The sequence below is a fragment of the Euprymna scolopes genome, chromosome 12 (assembly GCF_053919585.1).
Source record: "Euprymna scolopes isolate OS-2025 chromosome 12, ASM5391958v1, whole genome shotgun sequence".
Lineage (NCBI taxonomy): Eukaryota > Metazoa > Mollusca > Cephalopoda > Sepiida > Sepiolidae > Euprymna > Euprymna scolopes.
This window is the reverse complement of record NC_136493.1, coordinates 88,022,841-88,046,767: the sequence shown is the minus strand read 5'-3', so window position 1 is coordinate 88,046,767 and position 23,927 is coordinate 88,022,841. Positions and strand designations below refer to the sequence as shown.

General features: G+C 33.0%; 1 protein-coding gene across 2 annotated transcripts in view; it reads right to left on the bottom strand.

Moving 5' to 3' along the window:
• Positions 1-23,615, bottom strand: part of LOC145291404 (nucleoporin Nup43-like) — a 56,229-nt gene extending 32,614 nt beyond the window's left edge. The window contains exons 1-2 of one of the 2 annotated variants that reach the window (XM_080137209.1): positions 23,460-23,615; positions 16,826-16,969 (exon numbers count right to left, since the gene is read on the bottom strand). In XM_080137209.1, coding sequence (XP_079993335.1) covers positions 16,826-16,969; positions 23,460-23,597 — 282 coding nt within the window. In that variant the 5' untranslated portion in view covers positions 23,598-23,615. Of the gene's footprint in view, positions 1-16,825; positions 16,970-21,686; positions 21,807-23,459 lie in introns of those variants that run through there. The other variant, XM_080137210.1, reaches the window with a different exon arrangement.
• Positions 23,616-23,927: the final 312 nt, after the last annotated feature.

Below are 23,927 nucleotides of genomic sequence, written 5' to 3'. Positions count from 1 at the left end.
GCTGTCCGTAGTTGCATGTATAAACATCTATTGTGTTTAGAAACAAACAGAGCAATATGCAGTCTTAGTAATAGTATATGTACACAGCAGATGTTTATCTCGCTAGATTTTGTTTTAAAAAAAATAAAAATAAACACGGATAAAAATAAAATGTTAAAAAAAAAATGCTGATATCTGTAACTTTTGTTCTTGAATCAATTACAGCATAGATACAATTTGAGAGAGGAATCAAAAAGAACATACAATTTTACACAAGAATGCCAAATTCTATCAAAACTGCTCCAAAAGCAGCAAAGAAATTTAATGAATTTCTTATTAACTAGCGAAACCTATGGAAATTCCACAGCGGCATCTTTCATATGCAAGATATTTCTGATGGGCATTCTGTGGACGTTCAGCAGGAATGGAAACTTTGCGATATTATTGCAGCCAGTTTGTCAAAAACTGTAGAAGTATTTATCTAAGTAATCTGGTTATTACGGGTTTTATAGAATTAAAAGACATTTAACTTACTAAGTCTATTTTTAAATAAACTATGGCACTCGTCTACTGTATTGTTTATTAGTTTCAATGGGCACCGTTCTTACCATGGGGAGGGTATGTTTTGCATTGGTTGGAGCTTGTGTCACGTGTCTTATGTAACAAGTAAACCAATGGAGCACACTTAAAAGTATTAAATAAAACAGGGGAACATGAAGATCTTCATATTATAAATATTACTTACCGGCGACAGTTAAATGTGACATGCATTCTCGCCATGCCCGATTACCTCTTGCAATCAACTTTTTTAAGGTAATTCTTTCTTTGGTCCCCATACCACATTGGCCTTTTTTTATATACATGTATTCATTTATATCTTGCAACAGCTTACATTAGTCAATAGTTTTTCTTAAATGCCAAACGAAACAAATATATCGCATAAGTGTAGGGAATGAACTCATTTTAACACAACATTTTAATCAATAGACAATACCTCAGCGTTTGTTTAAAAGTGTTTTCTTAAACACAAATACCCAGATAACGCATCCTTCATAATAAAATACAGTTTCTCCATTTTTCGTTAAATAAATCTATCTTTATATTCAAGTTAATTAGTCACATCATGACCGCAGTTACCGCTGAAAACAGCAACAATTGGTTAGAAACAGCAGTGCCTGCCACTCGCAACCACTAACATGAAGGCCTTAATATAATAAAAATTACTTGCCAGCAACATATTTAACTGTGATATTCGTTTTCACCATACCCGAATAGACCTAAAAATCAACTTTTAAAAGATAATTCTTCCTTTGCTCCTCCAAATCACATTGACTATTTTTTCTTTACATGTACTCTTTTATGCATTACTACAACTTATATTACAAATTTTTAAAATGTCGATAGATTTTTGTTAAATGCCCCAAAGAAAATACTATATTGAATAAGCATAGGGAATGAACTCATTTTAAAACGTCTGTAATAAAAAACAGTTCCTCCATTTTACGTTAAATCTTTATATTTAAGTTAATTAGTCACATCAAAAATCGCTGTTACTGCCAAAAACAGCAACAATCAGTTAGTGCCTGCCACTGTCTACCACTGAACATCACTGGCCAACAGTGACAGTAATCACTTGAAATTCAATGTAAGTCATCATCTTGCCTGCCACTGGATAACCCTATAATACAATCAATGACAGTGCACAATTATTGAAGACACGCCATTTTCATTTCAAAACAGTCAAACTTGTCATGATCAATAACGATCGACAAGAATCAAACGCAAATAACCGCCTAAAAACACCAATAACCACTAGTGCTCTCCAAAGAAAACAAACAATTTCATTTAAAAACAGTCCAATGAAGGCCGATATTGTTTATAGATGATAGTGAATGCCGTGAACAGACACTGACAGTCGGAAAGGCAGCCAGTATCCAACAATTAATGTGAGCAATGCAAGCAACTGCCTCCAAACAGCATTAACTGCCAGTGATCATCACTGTCCGCCACAGGCAGTCAGTAGATGGCAGTGTCCAACAATGCACGAAAGTTGAAAACAGATGATTTCAGTTCGCAGCAGTCAAATGGAGGTGGATAGTGATGATGTAACCACCAGTGCTGAATGGCTGACTGTGGAAACAAGATGATTTTATTTGGAACACAAATGTCAGTGCACATATTTTCCAGGGGCAATGTACTGGCACAAGATCACAAGGACAATAATACGGCCATGACGGCACCTGCGAATGTGCTATACAATTATGATCCGTGTTAAAGGTATTGATGAAGTGATGGTGCCCGACACTACAGTTGCTAATCCATACAAGGAGGAAGATGGAGTTTGGGTGAAGAAGCTGCTGGGAAGATGTACAACGCAGTTTGGCACAGGAACAGTGACAAAAATAAATAGCCAACACTCGATCTCAGTTGATGGAACACCGCGCCACATAAAGGATGTGCAGCCAGCATGCAGACATAATTGCGTAATCAGTGACAAACTTATCTCATCAGATGATGAAGCCCCACTGCCGTACGAACAACCAGATGAAGAAAGCTTCTCCAAAGATGATGCATCCGACGATCCAAAGCAGGAAGAATTTAATGATGTGGTAAATGAAGGCACCACTGAGGAAGTTCCTAAGCCTGTACTATTAAGGTAGAGTACCAGGAGGAAACAGCCTATCCAGTATTGTCATTTGTGTGATCTCGAGATCAGGGAGAAGTGTGACGAGCATGCACGGAAGCGCACAAGAGTTGTGTGCCAGTGTAGGAGTTGGGCCTACCTGCAGTGAGAAGCAAACCCAGGACCTTTAGATTGCAAATCAAAAGTCTACCAATAAGCTACACCCATCCTACCCAGAGCGACAATTGAGTTTTGCCCAACCACTATACAAAACAAGCCAATAAGTCCTTCGGGGGTGATTGAAAAATATTGCTTTGCTAACGTGTTTCGCGTTACTTCATTTCGTATCGTGGCATGTCGATTCAACGAAATTGTTCGGTGTTGTTCGGGAATGTGGTGTGTTGATTCAATGATATTGTTCAGTGGCGTAGCGTGTCGATTCAGCAGTATTGTTCAGGACCGTGTCGTCACTTATAAATTTTGGGGGGGGGCTTTTTGGCGCTCTCTCTCTCTTCCCTCATGAAATCAATCAGTTTCTTGTGTCATGAGTAAATTGCTGGAATTTGTGATAGAGAATTGGTCAACCACCTCAGCAGAAATAACCTACTTAGTGAAATGCAATACGGTTTCCATTCTACAAGATCTACAGCTGATGTGCGAACTGTAATATCACACACGATTAGTAAATCTCTTGATGGGGGCTTGGTTTCTAGAGCAAAGGCTATTGACAGAGTATGGCATGAAGGTTTACTTCACAAGACGTCAGCTATGGAATAGTTGGAAATGTCCTTTCAATTATTAATTCCTTTCTCCCTGAAAGGCTTCTAAGAGTAGCATTACAAGTTGATTTTTTTCTTTTTAGATAATTGCTATTTTATCAATTTGCATGAAAAGAGATATGTAAAAGATGCTTAAAACCGTTTGAATTATGCAAATACCATCAGTAGTTCAAAAGTTATGAGAATTTTAAGTGCCAAAATTTAGGCTTTTCCGTGGACATTTTTCTTTAGAAAAAGTGGGCTAAATTACGAACCTCAACATTTCAAGAAATTCGATAATTTCGCCACCATTTATTTATTTTTCAAGCTATTCTCATGAAACTTGGTACTCTTATGTAAAATTGTGTGCTCTTTCTGATTACACAGTCAAATTTGATGTATCTCTTTACCATAAGCCATGAATTATAAATTCAGATGTACAAATTTCAATTTTTTTTAAACTGGCGCATGGTATCATACAGTGGGTGTCTATTCATGAACAAAACTAAGTATTATAGTGGTATTTAAATATGCTTTATTGAGAACAGGCATTTTCTTGCCTCCTCACCAAAGAAGAGCTTAATCTGGGTATAGCCATTGAATGCCTAAAGAGCATTCATGGCTGGTATTTACTATTCCCCCTCAAAGAAAAAAAAATTGATTAGATATGAATTAATCTCAGAAATAAATCCGAGGAAAATTTTTCATGCAGATTTTGGATTTCTGTAAAAGATGGAAATTACCATAGTCGACCAGAACTTATGTATTTTGAAACCAGTCCCATTTTCAATTTTGTAAATTCTCTCTATCTGGCCCAAAATATATCCCTATTTTCTGAGATGCAACCATAAATCGTACACTACATGAATCCTTCATGTAGCTTTCACAGTACCAGGATACCAGGAATTCTGATAAGCAACAACTATATAATCATCAGTTGATGGTAATTTTTGTCATTTCTATTCTATTGTTTTGCTGAAAATTCAACTATGTAAACAAAGAAATAAAACAGTAATTTTTTACCTTGTTTCCACCTTAACATTTAAATTGATTACTTTTTAAGGTTTTAGGGTATGCTGAAAACGAATATCGCATTTAAATTTTCTGCAAATAAGTAGTTTTCCGGATATTAAACAATGTCATTTCTTATGTTATCGCTGATGGCCATCTTGGTATGCACGAGCGTGCAAACCTAATCCCAAGAAACTATGCGCAAACACACGTACCAAGATGGCCATCAGCAATAACCTAAGAAATGACATTCTAAGTAAGCTACTGATTTGTGGAAAATTTAAATGCGATATTCGTTTTCAGCATACCCGAAAAACTTAAGTCATTTTAAAGAAAAATGTTGAGGTGGAAACAAGGTAAAAATTTACAAAATGCATCACAATGAAATTCTTTATCGAACGGCCTAATTATTATTATTTAGATATCTTCAGTTAAAAAAAAAAAACGGTTTGTTTTACAGATTTGAAAAAAATGGTCTTGACAATGAGTTAAAAAATAAATTAAAGTTTTCTGATATATTTTATTTAATTGTTAGGTGAAAGTACAGAATAGTCAACAAAACACCCTTTCTTCCCCATGTTAAGAATGGGTTTCTAAATAACATTATTTCAGCATGGTAGTATAAGTACCTTTTATTTGTTATACATTTGTTTGTTTTTTTTACCACTAAAAAACATTTACTTAGTACATTTTGTTGTTTTTTTAACGCTTTTAGTACATGTGTACTACAAGCGTTAAAAACAACAAAATAGCATTGTTTGGAAATCAAATTTGAAAAACTTAATTTTTTTAAATTGAATAAAAAATGAAACTTTCTGCTTTCAAAACGAAAGAGAACACAAACTATTTTTAAGAGAATATATACTCGTTAATTAATACGCTAACAGGGATGGTTAGCGCATAGTGGATTTAAGCGGATTTGAATTTTTATAAAAGATAACATTTTAAAGAAGTTTCCGCACAATTAATAATTATCAAATATTTACATATTATACATGAAAATAATTATCTACATTATGAAAATGGATTATATATACCAATCTATCTTATCAATTTTGAAATATTCTTTGTCAACTTTGCTCAGTCGTAACTTTGCTTCCTGTGGTCATAAAAATCAAACACCAGATGGATTTTGTTTATATAGCCTGTAAAATTTCGGTCATATCCAATCAAATTCGACCCCGCGCATGTGTATTCAAACGTAACATATGAAATGTAAACATTGAAAAAACTGTTTCCCCTTTTGCTGTCATTTACAATTGTTTCATTTTTAACTTGGAGCATAAAAACATTGAACGCATAAAAGCAAGATAAATTAACATCATTGGAATGCTTAATCTATTCTCTTTTCATCAATGTAATTCTTTTAAAAATTGACCAACAAATAAAGATATGACTTGTTGAAGCACATTAAGTATGTAATATTGCCGATGTCCACGAAAATAAAGCATCAACAACTAAGAGTAGTCGTTGATGGGCAGACATCAGAAACTCATAGTTCCATCACTCTTCCTGATCATCAATGATCTCCGAAATCAGATTCTTAGATCATTCATAGACAACACTTCAAAGGCTGACAATGACCAAGATCTGATTCTCTCTCTTCTGAATTTGAACACATAGTGCAATGGGGGTGGGGGGGGGGGTTAATTTTAATGCATTTAAAACCAGGCTTCTCTCTTTCCATCATCAATGATCAGACTCTCATCTAGCCGCAATTGAAATGAATGACTCGTCTTGGGGAAGCATCATGTTTTGACAAGCTTCTGGGATTGACCTGTAATGGATATCAAATCTGTTGCCAAGGTCGTTGGAAAAATAGTTGGATCATTCTTCCACTTCAGTAGATATTTCTCTGCCAATGCAATTCTCTATGTGTATAAGAGTACATCCTAGAATGGAGAAGCTTTGCCACATCTGACCAAGAGATGTTCAGAGCACTTTATCTTGCTTTGACAGAGTTCAAAACGGGCTTCAAAATCTAGTAGATGATGCCTTTTCTCTTCCCTGCAACTTGTTTCCCATGGATGAGATGTTGCGAGCCTGACTCTGCTCTATCATCATTTTCATGGCAAGGATTCATCTGAGCTTCAATCTAAAGCCCCCACCGTCAAACTTTAACAAAAAATTTCCTGGCTACAAGCACACACTATCTGTGCCTAAATCTAAATGCAAATTCCATAAACAAAGCTTCTTGCCTAGAACTGTTCGCCTGTGGAAACTGTTCTGCTAGCCTGTTTCCTGGCATCTTCAAGTCCAATGTAAATAAGTTTTTGTTTAGCCCGCCCCTCAATTAAAGTATACCCAATATCCATGACTAACAAGTACTACGCAGTTATCCCAGTGATCACGATACACTCATTAACCCTTACCCTTGAGTGGCCTTTGCACATTGAGGAGTTGTGACATCCTTGTGTAAAACAAAAAATTTTCATCAACTTGAACATTAACAACTGTCAACCATGTAAGTTACTTATACAATAAAATACATGTTAAAAATCTAATTTTACTTTTATTACTTAAAAAAAAAAAAAAAAAAATTTTTAAAGTTCAATGACCATACATAAAAATAGATTTATTAAACAGAATTTAAAAAATATAAATACTATGGATGACATGCAATAACAAGCCTGAAAAGGTCATACAGTTGCTCATGTTCTATCACCAGTTGCACAATTTAGCAAAGTAGTTTACAGAAATGCTGACTCGCCTGTCACACCAATCACACTTTCGCCAAATCAATCTAACTAGGAATCGACAATGTTATATACCGATCAATGAACGCTAAGTTACTCATTCAGCACAAACTACCCAAAAAAGACAACTGACCTACAAGCTATTTTAATATCATGACTTTCAACGCGAAACTAATACTACCGTATGGTGGAAGTGATTCCAGCAGTTGGGTTAAATGGATAGAAAAGGCCGAGTTGATGTGTCATCCTGGTGCATTTATCCGGTTGTGTACCTCCAGCTAAGCAAGAAGGCTTGAGGTATCAAAAAAAAAAAAAAAAAAAAAAAAAAAAAAAAAATCTTTGTATACGCCATTCATCCTCGATTCCATTGTAGCTTATAGGCAATTTGCCATGTATCCTTATAAGAACTGCCCAAATCTCTTTTGGCAGAGCCATATAAGCTCTTTGCTCTGTTCGACAGAGCCGACATGCTTGTTTATTGCAGTGCGGCTAAAGTATGTCAAACTTTTTAACGTCTTTTCAGTTAGATAATGACATTTTGCAAGTCTTAACACATGCCCAGTGTTTGCTAGCTTGTATTCAAGCGATACTAAAAGACTGCCTGCATGATCACACACAAGATGTTACGCAACAAATACAATCCTCTTACACAATACAAAAATAAAAAAAGTGAAACGCAGAAAAATTCTTGTGGTACCAGTAAAAGTAGGGGAATATAAACTGAAACAATAAAAAGAAATAAACAAGAGGAAATTTCAGTACCAGTCTCCTTGAAAAATCCTTATTTAAAAGGCCTACAACCTAAAATAACTGTCCATCAGTGTGCAACGCTAAGACTAGTTGCATGCACTTATTGGTAAGCAACCATGAACAATTAATGAATGCGTAATAAGACTGCATGTCTGGGAAAAGCACGGAAGATTTCAATAGTGACGTGGACTTAATCTTCTGATGTTTATGCCGATATATATGGTTGATTCCATGTTGCTTTTGCATTTAGAAAGCAAAAAGTGGCCGATGCAACTACTAGATGAAACAATGGAATTCGTAACTTGCTGCAATAGAAATTGGCAGACAGAGTGTCAAATAGATCCAGCACATCCAACGTGTGGATGAGCAAAATATCATCATATGGATGGACGCAACCTACTTAAGCACTGACTTTGTTAAGGAAAGAAACAGATCTACAATTCACAGCATGCAAAGCTCAATATAATGTTACAAAGAAGAGGGGCTTCATTGTTTCTACAATGAAAGACGTGTTTGATTCACATTCAAAAAAAACTATGTGCAACACTAAGTTTCAGAAAAAAATTTGTCTGCAAAAAAGAGGGTGCACACCAAAGCACTTTAAGACATTCACCAGGCATTGGCTCAGTGCACTCCAAGAAGTAATCATAGAATACAAACTACAATTTATGTGATGCTTGTCAAATCTAAGAATTGGCCTGATCAAATAATCAGTGTACTCAAGTGATTGCAGAATGAAATTCAGAAAAAAGATGAAACAAACAGAACACACACCCACATACGTATTTATAGAAGGATTGGCTAGGTTCTGCTACAAGTCATTAGGAGATGAAATGCAAGTGGAACTTTGTGAGGCTGGTTAGTTCTGGAATCTGTTCAGGCTGTTAGAAATCGTAAGCAGTGTCAATCGATAGATCTGACTTCTACATACAGGCTGGATCTACATGAAATTTGGAACAAGGTCAGAATGAAAATGACTAATTTTGAAACCAGACATTACCTTACTGCATCAGCACTGTCAGTTTCAAAAGACTTCTGTAAAAGAATGTTTTTGTCACACTGTTCAACAACAGAATAGGATGTCAGGATGAGATTCCAACATGTCTACATACCATCAGGCAATAGAATTGTAGAAAGATCTTATACAATCAAGCACAACGCTGCTAGAATGCAGTACCCAGTCAGAAAAGGAGTATACTGGTATAACAATTTTGATGAACATACAACCTTGTATAAAAAGTACTGGTGGTGTGCCAGCCTGAGGATACATTTTCGAGCATTTACATTTGTGTTGTTAAATTCTGTGTAAACACTATACAGTGGTACTGTACTAAGCTGGTCAGAGCTTTACAATGCGAGTGAAATAGTCGCTTTTGTGAGTGATTTTTCATAGTGGCAAGAAATAAAACGCTTATCTTTTGGTGATTGTGTTTCTTTTTTTCACCAACAATCTTCTAAAGCTCATTGGTGAGTGAAAAATGCTTTATTTTTTTTTTTATCAAATAAGCAAAGTCAACTAGAACAATATACTTTTTTCTTTTTTTTTTTTTTTTAAGAAAAAAGTGTTTTAAAAACACCTGAAGAAATTTAAATGTTTATACCTTAACGTTTCAACATAAAATTTAGTGCATATTTAGAATTACACTTATTAAAAAAAAATAATTAAAAAAAACTTTTAAAAAAAAATTAAAAAAAAAAAAAAAAAAACAGAAAAATCTCGTCATGGAATGAAGATGTCATATTCCAAAAAATCATATGGATTTGCATAGTAACTTTTCTATTTGGCTAGTAAACGAAAATATTTAGTTGTCAAAGGTCAACTAAAAATAAATTTTTCCATAGAGCCCTGCCAGTCAAAAATTCTCATGGGATACTATACCATATAAAAGATGGTCTTTGCATGAAGCTGTCAGCAGCTATATTCCTGATGGATGATGAGAACTGACAGTGCAGAACTTAAGTACACCCAAAATGTGTCAACTTTCAAGATAAGTGATGTGTAAAATAATGATATCAGTAGAATGCATAACTGCCATTGCAGGCTCAAGTAAAAATAAACATTACTCACAAAATTAACATCTGTTGAAGGTTATATCAATGCGGTTCATCATGGACACGAGTTAGACACGAGTTAGTATATAAAAGAATAATGACACTATTAGAAAGAATTTTCAATTATATTACATTCATTTAACATAATGTGGCATACAAGATGGTAGGTGTTGATATCGATATCCCGAATTTTCAAGAGTAGTATCTCTTCTTCAAGAGAGAAAATAAAAAACGTATACAACTGTTCAGTGAGGCTTTCTTTTGTGCATTTTATTTTTATTTATTTCTGGAATTTAGTGTCGCAGACTGCCTGTCAAAAGAGTTTTGATGGATACTAAGTATTGTTAGGAATTGTAATAGTTTTTTTTTTGTTTGTTGTATATAAATGATTAATTTTTGCATATTACGCTTAAAGTGTGTACTTAGATGCGTTAATGATTGCTGTATTAGTGTCGTGTAATATTCGTTTTTGGGTAAAGGAAATGGTCTAAGGAAGGTCACTACATGTGCTTGGATTAGTTCCCTTGCTTTGGCTTTTTGTACACTTCAATATGTATATACATACACAAGTACGTATATATGCGTACATTCATGTACACACATACACGCATATTTTATTTTAATAATTAAATTTATTTTATTACATTTTTATTTGTTTATTTTATACATAATTTCTGAGAACACATGATAACAGATAAAGGTGTTGATTAACTATCAGTTCTAAGTGAACATTATCTAGAAGTTCCAAATTCAATCCTTATTACAGATGCTAACTAGAACATAATACTTGCACCCGATCGTGGCTGATAGAACAAGAACAATTTACCTTCCATGGGTTTGCTCTTGAAGAATATTGGCAGTAACATCACCCGAAATATGAAAATAACCAAGAGGAGAATAATAGTTTGAACAATCCAAATATTAGAAACATGATCTGTAGAAATTCCACAGTATGAGAAATACGTTTCGATAAAGCTGCTATTTTACTGGATAACGAAAAAAAAAATTTTTTTTTTTTTTTCAACAGAAAAATCAATAACACGTAGCAACTAAGTTTAGGATTTCTATTGTATTTTCAATACAGAACTAATCCAAATGAGAAATTAATAAGTACTAATAAATACTCAAAAAGTAATATTGTGCTACATAGTTCAATACAAATAATTAAATTGTAAGAGATATTCTTTAATTTACTCTTTCAGTCCAGCACCTCTTGACAAATTTTTTTTTTTTTTTTTTTTTTTTTTTTTTTTTTACCCCATTTCTTTTGAATGTCTTTTTTTTTTATGTAACATTTCAATAACTTCGGTGAAGAACCGTTGTAGGAGTTCCTTTCTCACACCATTACAACAATGATTATGTATTATAATGATATTAAAAAGCGAGGCTAGGTTAACAGACTGGCCTTTTTAAAACCAAATTTCACAAATTTGGCCTTTTTTTAAGTAGTTTGACCTTTAAAAATTGTATTTAGCCTTTTCCCAAATGTAACATATGGTCTAATAACTAAGGAAGGAACAAACAGAACATCAACCTTCATTTAAACATTGTTTAAATAAAGGCTGATATTCTGTTCCTAAAAACATCACTCAAATTACAATTCTCGTACTTAAAAACTTTGAATTTTTTTTTTTTTACCTAAAAGATTTTTGGAAATCAAATTCCCAATTTCTTTATTTTTGAAGAAATATTGACAAAAGTGGCACGTCTAATGCAAAATTGACTACATATTCAGGTTAACTTTTATGTTCAATGCCCAATACCAAAATCTAAAAGATGGCTAAACTTCATCCTGATAAAGACTTTGGCCGTGTGTGGTGAAATATGAAATTCACTGATCCAAGAGAAAACGAGCTTTAAAAAAATATAATTCTCATATGATTTCTACTGAACAATATTTACATCAAGTTCTTCTACATAAATAAAACAGTAGATGTGTGTATGTGTGTGTAAATATTAACTGATAAACTAACTGAACTAACCAAGAAATAATAATCATACACTAAGGATGGTTTATAACAAGTAAAATCTTTGTTTGGATTGATGAATAACGCATACAGAAATATGTTGAAAAGTTGAAATACACATGTGCAAATTCAATCATAGCTAGGAATGGTTTAATTTTAAATCTTTCTTATCTGTCAGGTTAATTCAAATGGTAGGGGATGTGGCTGGAGCACTAAATGTTTTGCTTTCAATTCTAGCTAATGGCATCCAATCCTTTTTAACTTTTGAAATCAGTACTTATATATATATATATATATATATATATATATATAATATTCAATAAAGAATTGACTCCATAATAAATATGAAATCTCCATGAATTAAAATATATATTTTACAACTGGCAAAGCCAGGCGCCTCCTTGCTAGCATTTTTTTTTTATGAAGTTCTAACTACAAACACAAAAAAATCCTGCCAGTTTTCAAAAAGTTTGAAATCACATTTTCAATATGTACAGGTTGAATGAATGCTTTTTTTTTTTCCTTATTCTTTACAAATAATTTAACATTCATCAAAACCAAAAACCTGCTTAAGGATAAGGGTTAATGCGTGGTCTACTAATAGGTAGATGGTAAAACCTAGAAGATTCCATTGGTTGGAATTAGAACAACCAGAGTTATCCCAGAAAATTCATTCTGGCAAAAATTTACTTTTACCATAACTAATGTTTGTGCAAAATTTCAAGAAATTCCAAAGCGTGATTATTGAGAAAAGTGCAAACAAACGGAAGTGAATTACTAGATCCAATCCTTCCTTTGTTGGGCAACCAATAAGATTATTTTAAAGGACAGCTCAACAATATGAGACTTAAAAACAACCATGCTGTATTCAACTGGGAAGCAGCTCCATGATATTGTGTTTCCTAAACTGCAGTCTTTGCAAAGAAACTGTTCATGGAAGTTCTGTTTAGTTCCAAATAAACAGAGGCAGACAGGAAAATTATTTACAGTGATTCTTGTTAGACAAGCATCTTTAGATGTGGCTATGTCTGTTGGCCTGTCAAGCTGGAATTTGAAATAGCAAAGAACATAAGTGTTCAAAAAGGTTTACAATTTTAAAAATGCAAATATTTGTCAAACTATAAAAAGAAGTTGTAATTTATGTGTACATTTTAAAATTGTTAAAGGCTTCCTTTAGTCACAATTTGTCCTTAAAGTTAGTCCTGGTTTTTAAGTTGAAAATCGATCAGTTCTACAAAAAGATGTGATTCCCGATTTCTTTTAACAATCAAGAATCCCAAGTTCTTGTTATAAGTATGTAACACAGATAGACATGCATACTACTTGCATATTATTTATTTATTTATATATATATATCTTTATATATAAAGTAGTAGCGTTTGTGTGTGTGTACAACTCCCAATGACCAATGAAATATAAAGGCCATATGCGTGTACACTTCTCCTGGTCAAGAAATATTAAGCCCATGATAGAATACTTCTGTCAACGGAGACATTATATACGTAATTTCAATATATATATACAATTCTTAAACAACATTTACATTATTGAGTTACGGTCATTAGCATATCACATTAAATTAAATCTATTTAAATAATTAGCTCGATGGCATTACTTATTCAACATAATAGCTTTGTTTTAACTGTACTAATTAAACATTTTTTAATTATTTAGTTTATTTAAATTTCAAGTTATATTTGATTTAACTTATTTTATCTGAAATCTGAAACCGTTTTATTTTCAAACCAGAAAACCAAAAGGGGAAATAACTGTGATAGTTTAATTGAAAAATTGTTTTAAACGGAGCATGTTATTAAATATTTTCTGTAATAGATTTGTTTTCATTTCGAAATATTATTCTAAGCTGAATTATTATTTTTAAAAAGGAGGAAATTTTTTTTTCGCTTATTCTTAATTTATAAGTAACCTTTTTTATTTATTTTATTTGTTAGAGAAAAATAATTAAAACTAATGTCCTCATTTACTTGCATCCTCGCGAGGGCAGAGACACATGTGAACAAAATCCATCATTTCCTGATCTTTTTGTTTTTTGTTTATAAAATTTAATCGGTGTTGCCCAGGATTTATTATAATAATTATACCATAGAAAGTGTGTTTAATTGCCTGTGAAAGATTTTCTTTATAATTTATTCAATATCTTAAATTAAAAATGGTCAATTTTTACGACATAATCTAGCATCGTTTAACTCCTAGAAAAAAATTAAGACCTGTTTTCTTATGGCCTAATACATTTAAGCAATCTTTATAAATAACTAGCGGAGGTACCCGGCGTTGCCCGGGTGTTTGGAGGTGTGTGTGTGCTGTTAAATAAAAAAGAAACCGGGGGAAGGGGGGGGGGTAAAAGTTGGTACGATCGAACCCGAAGCCCTGAGGCGAAGTTTGAAAATAAAATGTGAAAAAAAACATGAACTGTTCGGCCAGCCAGAATGAGTTACTGAAAGATGTTTGAATTTATTTAAGTAAGAACCAAATTGACAGGTGCCGCACGGAAGTCGTAGAGCGTTACGACGACGACGTAAGCAATAGCTATTCAGCAAATGAGGTCAATGACCAGGTTTGTTTGTTATAAGCGAAGTAAAAAAAAAAAAAGAAAACATAAAATCGAACGTTAAAACGTAAAGGGGGGGGTAATCAAAACACCGAATAAAAAACACAAAAAAAAACTAACGTAAGTTAAACGAACGATGTTAAATGTAAAAATCGAAAAAACAAAAGAAAACACAAAAACGAACGCATGAAAAATGGTTTAAATAAGCCTGTTTCGATATCAAAATTATTTTTAAAAAATTGGTGGGTACCCGGGTGTTTTGGGGGATAAGCGAAGTAAAAAAAAAAAAAAAAAAAAAAAAAAAAAAAAACAGAAAAGCGAACGTTACGTGAAAAATGGCTTAAATAACACTGGTTCAATATTTAAATTTAAAAAAAATCAAAAAAGACGTCTCACACCACAATTCAAACCCAAAACGTTTAGATAACGAACCAACGCGCTAACCAACTGAGCTAACACGACATACATGAAATTTAGTCAGTTCTTCAACTATTTAAATTAAATCAGGTCATGACATCATCTGACGCATGCGTAGAACCGGTTGTCGTCACGAGAGGACCGTTTTTATTTTGTACTATCACTTAATTTTATAAACAGAACGAACCCCAAAATATGACAAATTACATTTGGGGGGGGGGGATTACATTAGAAATATAAAATGACGGAAAATTTCATTTAATTATTCTTGAAATTAATTTTTGGTAGATCTTTTTTTTTTCCTTTTGGCGATCACACGAGCATTCACTATTTTTATTGAAACAAAAGTTGTAATGATTTATTTTTAATTATCTTTTCTTGGGGGGGGGGGGGGTCTTTCCAGTGCTCAATATCCGGAGAATAGTTTCTTCTCTTTGTAGCCCTTCTGCCGAAATATCTGGTGGCGAAGGTATCACAGTTCTTTTTTTGGACGATTATATTTACATGTTTTCATCCATTCTTTTATTTTTGTTGTGGAGGTATCCACATTGCCCATGATGAAAATGATTAGTATACAGATGTGTTTCAAACAAAACTTCATGTCAACCCAGGCAATGCTGGGTACCCATGCTAGTAATATATATATACATATATATATATTACACACACACACACACACATATGTATATATAAGTTTATCTATATATCTATAAAAGTGAAAGTGTGTGTGTGCGTGTGTGTACACATTTCCCTACACAATAACTGTCAATTTTCAGTCTACAGACTCGAAATTCGATATACAGGGTAATGAGATTTGGGAAAAGTCTTTGTAATCCATTTTCGGCCAGAAATTTGGCTGTTAAGGGGTCAAAGTTCAATGATTTGACCTTTGAGAACTCTACCAAACTCCAACAATTTTCAGTATAAACACTTGAAATTTTAGATACAGGTTACTTGGACATGGATCTAACTTAATAACTTGATTTGAGCCCAAAACAATAAATGTTAAAGGGTCATAATAGGGGTCAAAGTTAAAAAAATTTTACCTCTGCGGTCTCTACCAAATTACTCAGACAATTTCTGGTCTAAACATTTGAAATTTTGCATAAAGGGTATTCAGAGATAGGGCAAACTTTTTAATCGGTTTGGGTTGAAAATTTGAGCTAACAATATATAAATGTATGTATGTATGTATGCATGTCTGCCTAAAACTTGACAGAGGCGACGGATTTTCACAAGATCAGTATTGTTTGGAAGCTCGACCCTTCAGACGAAAAATTGGCTAAAAACATTAATATCTTCACCCTCAACTGGGCACTTTTCTACAGGGAGGTGGGGGATCGCTTTTTCACCGATATTTTTGTAAGTCATTCCCTCTTTTCGATTGTCTAGAAATAATTTAAACCTACGTCACTTCCGATTTGGCGGTGGTCGTAACAGCAAAGATGTAATGTTTCCCCACCCACCCACCCCCCGTTCTTTTCCTCCTTTGCAGTACGGGTTCGAGCCTGCTTTCCTATTACCACTTTTTTTTTTTTTTTGCTCAACACACACCTCTAAACACTCAGGCAACGCCGGGCACACATGCTAGTTTATATAATAGTTGTGACAGCCATTCAGAAAACCAAGACATTTATGGACTTTAGTAGATGCAAGAAATTGGCCCCAAAAATATAAAATTACTTTTTAAAACCATAAAGTTACATCAAATGATGAGGGCTGTGTATCCTAAAGAGACATATTGATTACCAAAATTGTAGAATCTGAAATTCTAGAAAGACTTGGAGTCTGACTTGTAAGAATGCTAGGAGTCGAAATCCTCATTGGATTTTTTTAAATCCAACTAATTATTTTGAAATATTGAAAGACTTTAAAATAAGGAATCCGAGTCAAATATTTTGGAATTTTACAAGTCTGAGTCAAACCTTTATAGCTTATGGACTCTGCAACCCTAGTGGACATATCTTTAAAATAAAATCTATGTTAATCATAAAGAAAAATACCTTTAAATCGGTAACATCCCCCGAATGCTTAACGCTGGCGAGTAATCGTGGTTCCATGTCGACTGCAGAGTTCTCCATATCAAGTGCATAGATGTCATCTTCGAATTTGTTCTGACCCACACTCCAAACAGACAACTGGCGTTTCTGAGAAAACAATGAAAGAAAAGAAACGTAAATCCTATCTTTGAAAAAAAAAAAAAAAAAAAAAAAAAAATGCAAAACATTTAAATTTTTAAATAATTCAGTAAAAAAAATATAAGCATCATTTGAAGACATGAGAATCATTAAACTTTTGTTATATTTTAGAGGATGAGTTAACTATTGTCCTCATCAAATTAGAAAAATCAATTTCTGACAATCATGAACAGCATTGTAAATGCGAAATGAAATTTTTTAAAATGTCATTTTAAATAAAGTTACTAGATAATAGTTTTGCAAATATTTTTTGTTCAAAATTTAGTTATTGTTCCTGAAATTTTGTTGTTGAACCGTTTTAATGATTCATCTGATTTGATTCTTTTCAAAGCTTAAAACAAATGAACACATTTAAGTCATCGGTTTTTTTTTTTTTACAAATATTTATCAAAAACATACAAATCAAACATTAATCAGAATCAAACATATTGGAGCAACAGATGCTGCTAACCTGAATTCCTCATAAGATGTTTTAACAGAAAGTATACTGCATTTATTTTCAGCAGCCTTGTAACTCTTGCTTCCCTTATTGTCCTTTAGTCCTCATATTCAATAAGTGAAGTTTCTTACAAAGAGGGAAGAATTGCTGCATTCTCAGTCAAAATCTATCCATCTAACATATCGTTAGCAGGTTTTTGACCTTTAAGTAGTATTTTTTTAGCTCCTTACATCAATTGGCTTTATGTCTTGTTTGGAGCAATCTCGCTATATATAAAAAAAATTTTTTTTTAAATATGAGCAATATCACCACCCAGTTTAATGTACTGAATTTTCACTAAAAGATTGAACATGATGTGTATGAATTAAAAATTTTTTTGTACAATCAAATAAAATATTCTCCATTAGTTAAAATCAATTTCTTGATGAGTTTACATTTTCTGACGTTTAATTTTTCAACTTGTATACTTTTACCATCACTTAACTTCCCATACAAGTCAAAACACATGATAGAATAAAATTTCTGCTTTAGTGAAATCCATATCCTTATTGGTTCTAATTTCTGAAATGAGGATTGGTTATTCATATTATTTGGATTCTTCAAACTACTGCACTAATCTGGATCCCATGCTGATACCAGAGTTTGACAGAAAGATTCCGGAGCCTGACAAGATATACCTGAAGATCGAGCAAAACATAAAAATGACACCCCAAGATGAGAACAGCAGTTTGAAGAAAGTAAATAATACGAAGACGATTTTAAATAAATTTAAATGCAGTGTGTGATCATCAAAAATGGTAAAAAGTTTTTAAAATTATTTTTGAACAGGAAAAAATAATTTAACTTCTTTCCATTTTTACCTGCCACACACTTTCACTTGTTAGGGTTGAGTTTAGAAACGCTGACAACTATGTCCGTAATGTTAGATGCGAGTGACTGAGGAATGACCAAAGTTATAGTTTGGTGGTTTCGTTGTCTTCCTACAAGAGCCGAGTTAGACACATGGTAGTGTGCAAAAACATCCAGCTCCCCAGAAAGGGAAAGTCTGCATTGGAACAAAAACAAAAATTACCTCCATCTAGAAGAATTTCTCCATTGACTACGGAAAAAAAAAAGTATTAAAACAAATACTACACTTTGCTCCTAACCAAAAGGCTAAGCAAAGCTGCTATTCAGGTTGTAGATACCGAGATTAGGGTTGCGGTAGTTTGGACGTTAAACCAGATCTAGTGAGATAAATAAAACTAGACACATCTCAATTATCGCAGAAGAACATCACAAAAGATTTATCGACGAGTCCGATCACAGCAATTTTTGCATTCAGGCAAGGTCAAGATGTAGGGGTGTCAGAAATTTTATGAAAAATAGTGAATAATTCCACCCCGTCTTTCCAAGCTTATAACTACTCGAAAAATGTAATTCAAACCCTAATTTTTTTTTTTTTTTTTTTTTTTTTTTTTTTTTTTTTTTTTTCAATTAAAGGAGCAAGGACCAAGATTTCATTAAAAAAAAAAAAAAAAAAAGAAAAAACGTGGTTTTTAAAAAAAAATGTTTTAAACTTCGAACTTTACAGGTAAATTTCTAAAAAACACTACTTTTTTTGTTTTAAATTTGAATATATTATTTATTGACCTTTTCTCTTCAATTTGTGATATATAAAACTTTGGTGAGTAAATTAATTTACTTTTTAATAGACACTTGAAAACGGGGGGGGGGGCGTGAATTTAAAAAAAAACGTGTGTCTAAATTATATTCGGTTTATTGGAAAGAGCATAAAATTTCACATTGACCCTTAAAATATCGTAAAAATAGAATCAATAGAAAAATTTTGATAGATTTTTAAAGTTTAAAAATTAAAAAATATTGAGTTCGTAAAATTCATTACTGTTTTTTAAAAAATAAAAAAAATATTTCTATTACTTTTAAAACAACTTTAATAGTTTATTTTGGAAGTATAATCCATAAAGAAAATAAACAACACATTTTTAAAAGAGAAATTACGAGTTTTTTATATTTTATTCGCAGTTTCGTGTTAGGGGTGTCAAAAATTCCTACAAAAATTCTGATACACCTCAAGATGTCAGTTAAATATGAGAAATCTAGTTCCACCCCAACCCCACCCTCAACAAAATGTGTGGGGGTTAACTTCCTGAATGCAAAAAAAATAAATAAAAATAAAAAAAAAAATAAATAAAAAAATGATAATGCCGTGATCGAACTCGTCGGTATTCTTCGGTTGGAGCGACCGAAAATAAACCAATCCCCTCATTTTCGAAGGAGTGGGTAATGTTTGGGAGAATGACTTCCCGAGACCAAACAAGACCATAAGATTTCTGGGGTTTGTATTACTGTACACAGATTCGAAAAAGTTGTCACAAAACAAATATATAACAAATAAATGTTATCAAAGGCAAGATAAGTTACTTTTCTACCAAACTGGATATAATTTTCGTGTCTTTATTCAATGTAACATGTTTATTCAGCTCGAAAAGCATAGTGTTTACCGATGTAATGGAAAATTCAAAATAGCGCCCGACTCTCTCTTTAACACGGTAAGTTTGGGAAAAGCTGTTATAAATAATAAACTAGACTAAACACTGTTAGAAATTCGCTCAATATATGTTACCGTGACATAGGTTGACATATATTCGGTGTATTTTTAATAGTATTTCGTCTAGTTTATTATTTATAACACCTTTTCCCAACTTACCGTGTTAAAGAGAGAGTCGGGCGCCATTTTGAATTTTCCAATACATCGGTAAACACTGCAACTGCATGTTTTTCGAGTTGAATGAACATATTACACTGAATAAAAACACAAAAAATATATCGAATTTGGTAGAAAAATAACTTATCTTGCCTTTGATACATTTATTTGTTATATATTTGTTTTTTTGACAACTTTTTCGAATCTATGTGTACAGTACAGTAATACAAACCAGATTTCTGATATACATCTGAACGATTGTTTATTTACCTTCCTATTAATGAAACAAGGTTATAAACATTCGATCAGTTCATAGTGGGGAATTCCAGCTCCCCAAAAAGAGACACTCTGGATGGGTGAAAAAGTTGTCATGATCGGACCCGTTCGTATTCCCCGGTAAGATAACTCAGGCCACCGGCAATAAATCAATTCGCTATCAATCTAATAGAAATGGTAAAGCCTAGGAAGATATTTTCCTCGGACCGAACAGAGTTATACCTCGCTCCGATCGAAAGGCGACACCCCGAGCTAAAAATGCTTTTCCGTTAATACTGACCGGCAAATAACGGTACAAAGGCAGGCGCGTGCGCCCCCCCCCCCCCCACACACACACACACGTGTATAAACACAGGAAGAAAAGTACATTTGCAATTGATTTCAAAATAAGCAAAAATACGCGAGGCGGGACAGGATAGTTAAATTGATTTAATATACTGGACCAACTACAATTAAAAAAAATATAATCACCGAACATTTTTAGGACGTTGAATGAAATACGACTGGACAATATTTGAAATGCATGCCGTATTCGAGTGGGAGGTCTTTTTAATTTGATTTATAAAAAAAAAAGAAAAGAAAAACGTTTCCCAAGTATTTTTTTTTTTTAATTTACAATTCTAATATTGGGTTATAACATTTAGCAACGATAAAACCTATAGCGTTAGTTTTGGCCGAATGAGTCAATAAGTTAAAAGCAAAAAAAAAAAAAAAAAAAAAAAAAAAAAAAAAAAAAAAAAAAAAAAAAAAAAAAACCAAGCACGTGTGTTACGAGAGTTCGTTTCACTAACGAAGTTGTTTTTTATGAACAGTAAATGGAAAAATCTTATAAAACATTCAAATATATATTATTTATATTGTTTCTTTTTTTATTTTTAAGTTTGGGAATTATTTCAAAGCAACCGACTTTTTAAAAATAATTTATTGATTTGACCGGCATAAGTTATAAAAATAGTTTATTATCTAATACACGATTTTAATTGTTCATATCAAGTATTTTTAATTTGTTACTTAGGTTTAAGATAATTTATATATTATCCAAACGAATATTTTTTTTTATCTTGGGTTATCTTTACGATTACCATTTCCACTTCACTTCCGGTTGCCCCTCACCATGTTAAGAATGGTTTTTCGGTGCTTATGCACTTATTGTACGGCACTATTTTTAAATAGTATTTTCAAATTAAATTCAAGTTTTACGATATTTTTAATTACATTTTTAAATGAAAGTACAGAATACTTACAGAACATCCTCCCCTCCGTGTTAAGAATGGTTTTCTAAACAACGTTATTTCAGCACGGTACAATAAGTGCATGAGTACTGATTTTTCTAAATAACATTATTTGTAATCTTTGATAATCGTCAGAAAAGGTTTTTAAAAAAGATTTTTTCTTTTTAAAAAAACGCATTTCTTAGGGGGCACTCTCGTACAGGTCTGCCTATTCTTTAAAAAGTCCTTCTTAAGATGGAAAGGAGAACGAGCTCGCTTTACTTTGTGCTTTCCCTCAACAATTTAATCAAAAGATACCGTAAAAAAAAAAAAAAAAAAAAAAAAAAAAAATCAATTAAAATGCAGCAAGCGGAAGTGAAGTGGAGACAGTAATAGTAAAGATTACGGTACTTTTGCAGAGAAGGTATCGTGCTGAAATAATATTATTTAGTAGGGTATCGTCTCTGCATAAATACCATACTTAGACTACTTATTGCTATCACAACGTTCCGGTCGATGTAACCTCCGATCTTTCGAAATTTGGTATCTTCATGTAGATTAAGCGAAGCAAGCGGCGAAGCGAAGCGCCGAAAGCGGTAAGTTGGAAGTTCCGTTCAAGTTTCAAAAAAGCGTACATTAAGAAGATCGGGGGTTACATCGGCTGAAACATTACAGAGGTGAGAATAGTAGTTCAAATCGTAAAAATCATCGGTACTCATGCAGAGAGTGATCCGTGCTGAAATAATAACATTTAAAAAGCCATTCTTAACATAGGGAGGGGAGGGTTTTTTGTACCTATTCTGTACTTTAACAATTGAAAAAAAAAAAAAAAAAAAAAAAAAAAAAAAACATACAAGACTTTAATTAAACGTGGAAATACGATTTAAAAAAAAAATAGTCTCTCTGCATTAGTACCAAATTATCAATTCTCGGTACTCATGCACTTATTGATCCGTGCTAAAATAACGTTATTATTTAAAAAGCCAGTCTTAACACAGGGGAGGGTATTTTGTACCTATTCTGTACTTTAAACTTACAATTGAATAAAAAAAAATAAAAATAAACTTTAATTAAACTTAAAAATACGATTTAAAAAATAGCGCGGATCAGTAAGTGCATTAGCACCCTAATTTTCACGAAAATTAAATTCAACACCCACAGCTAAATTACACTTAAGAATATTATTTACTCCCCTCCCCCTAGGGGTCAGTTTAATGAGAGGCATTCAGATTCCCCGTCCCTTAAATAAAGAGGGGGGGGGTAACATTCTGAATGGGTGGCGATTTACCGTGATCTGACTGGAGGTACGGGTCTAGCAACCGGCAAGCATTCTTTAAAGGGAGATAATGCCTGGGAGAATATTCTACTCGTACCGAATCGAAACATACTCCACTGTAAGCTAGAAAGTCAGTGTCAGTGTTTATTTTTAATTACTTTGAGATATTATCTAGAACTATTTGGGGGGTTTTACTTTGAAATTGAACTTCGTGACGTCACTAAGATTTTTTTTAAACGTCACAGTGGAGAAGCTTTTTTTTTTTTTTTTTTTATTAAACATTATTTCTGAATGGAGAGAGATAAAAAAATAAAATAAAATTCAATAAAATTCGAGAGATAGAAAGTCAGATGTTCGGAAGTTGAATATGAAATCGGTTCCTTCTTTTTCGAAAACTAGGACGAAATGTCAATTTCTCTTCCTGTAAGGAACCGGTTAACATCGTCCAAAGCATGTGACTCTCCGAGGGTGAACGTGTGAGTGGGTTGCTTCAAAAGTATGGGTAAAAAATGAATAAAAGCATGGCCTACCTCATCATCCCAGCTGCCTGTGGCAAAAACACTGGACTGTTGTAAAGACGGAGTACCGCTTGGTCGCCATCGGATCTTGCTGATTTTTTGCGATACAAACTTAACGTTCATATCCGCCATTTTGAATCTTTTGCACATGGCGGGAACATCCGGGTGATTTTCAAAGCTTTTTCACGTGGTTTTAAAAACAAGGGAGATTACTCCAGCTCAATCTTTACTGAACGTTTTTTCTTCCAAAATAGAGTTCTTCCAAGATGTTCACTCACCACTTTAATTTTTACCCTTGGCATCCCCAAAATAAAATTTTACTGGAAAGAACACTATCCACTCCCACGCTTCATCTCTAATGCTTTGCCTCCCATTCCCATGCATGTTTTCAATACTAAACAAACTAAAAAATCAGTGAGCGGTCTACTCTTAAAAAAAGAATTGGGAGGGTCTTACTAATTAATTTATTACTAGGATAAG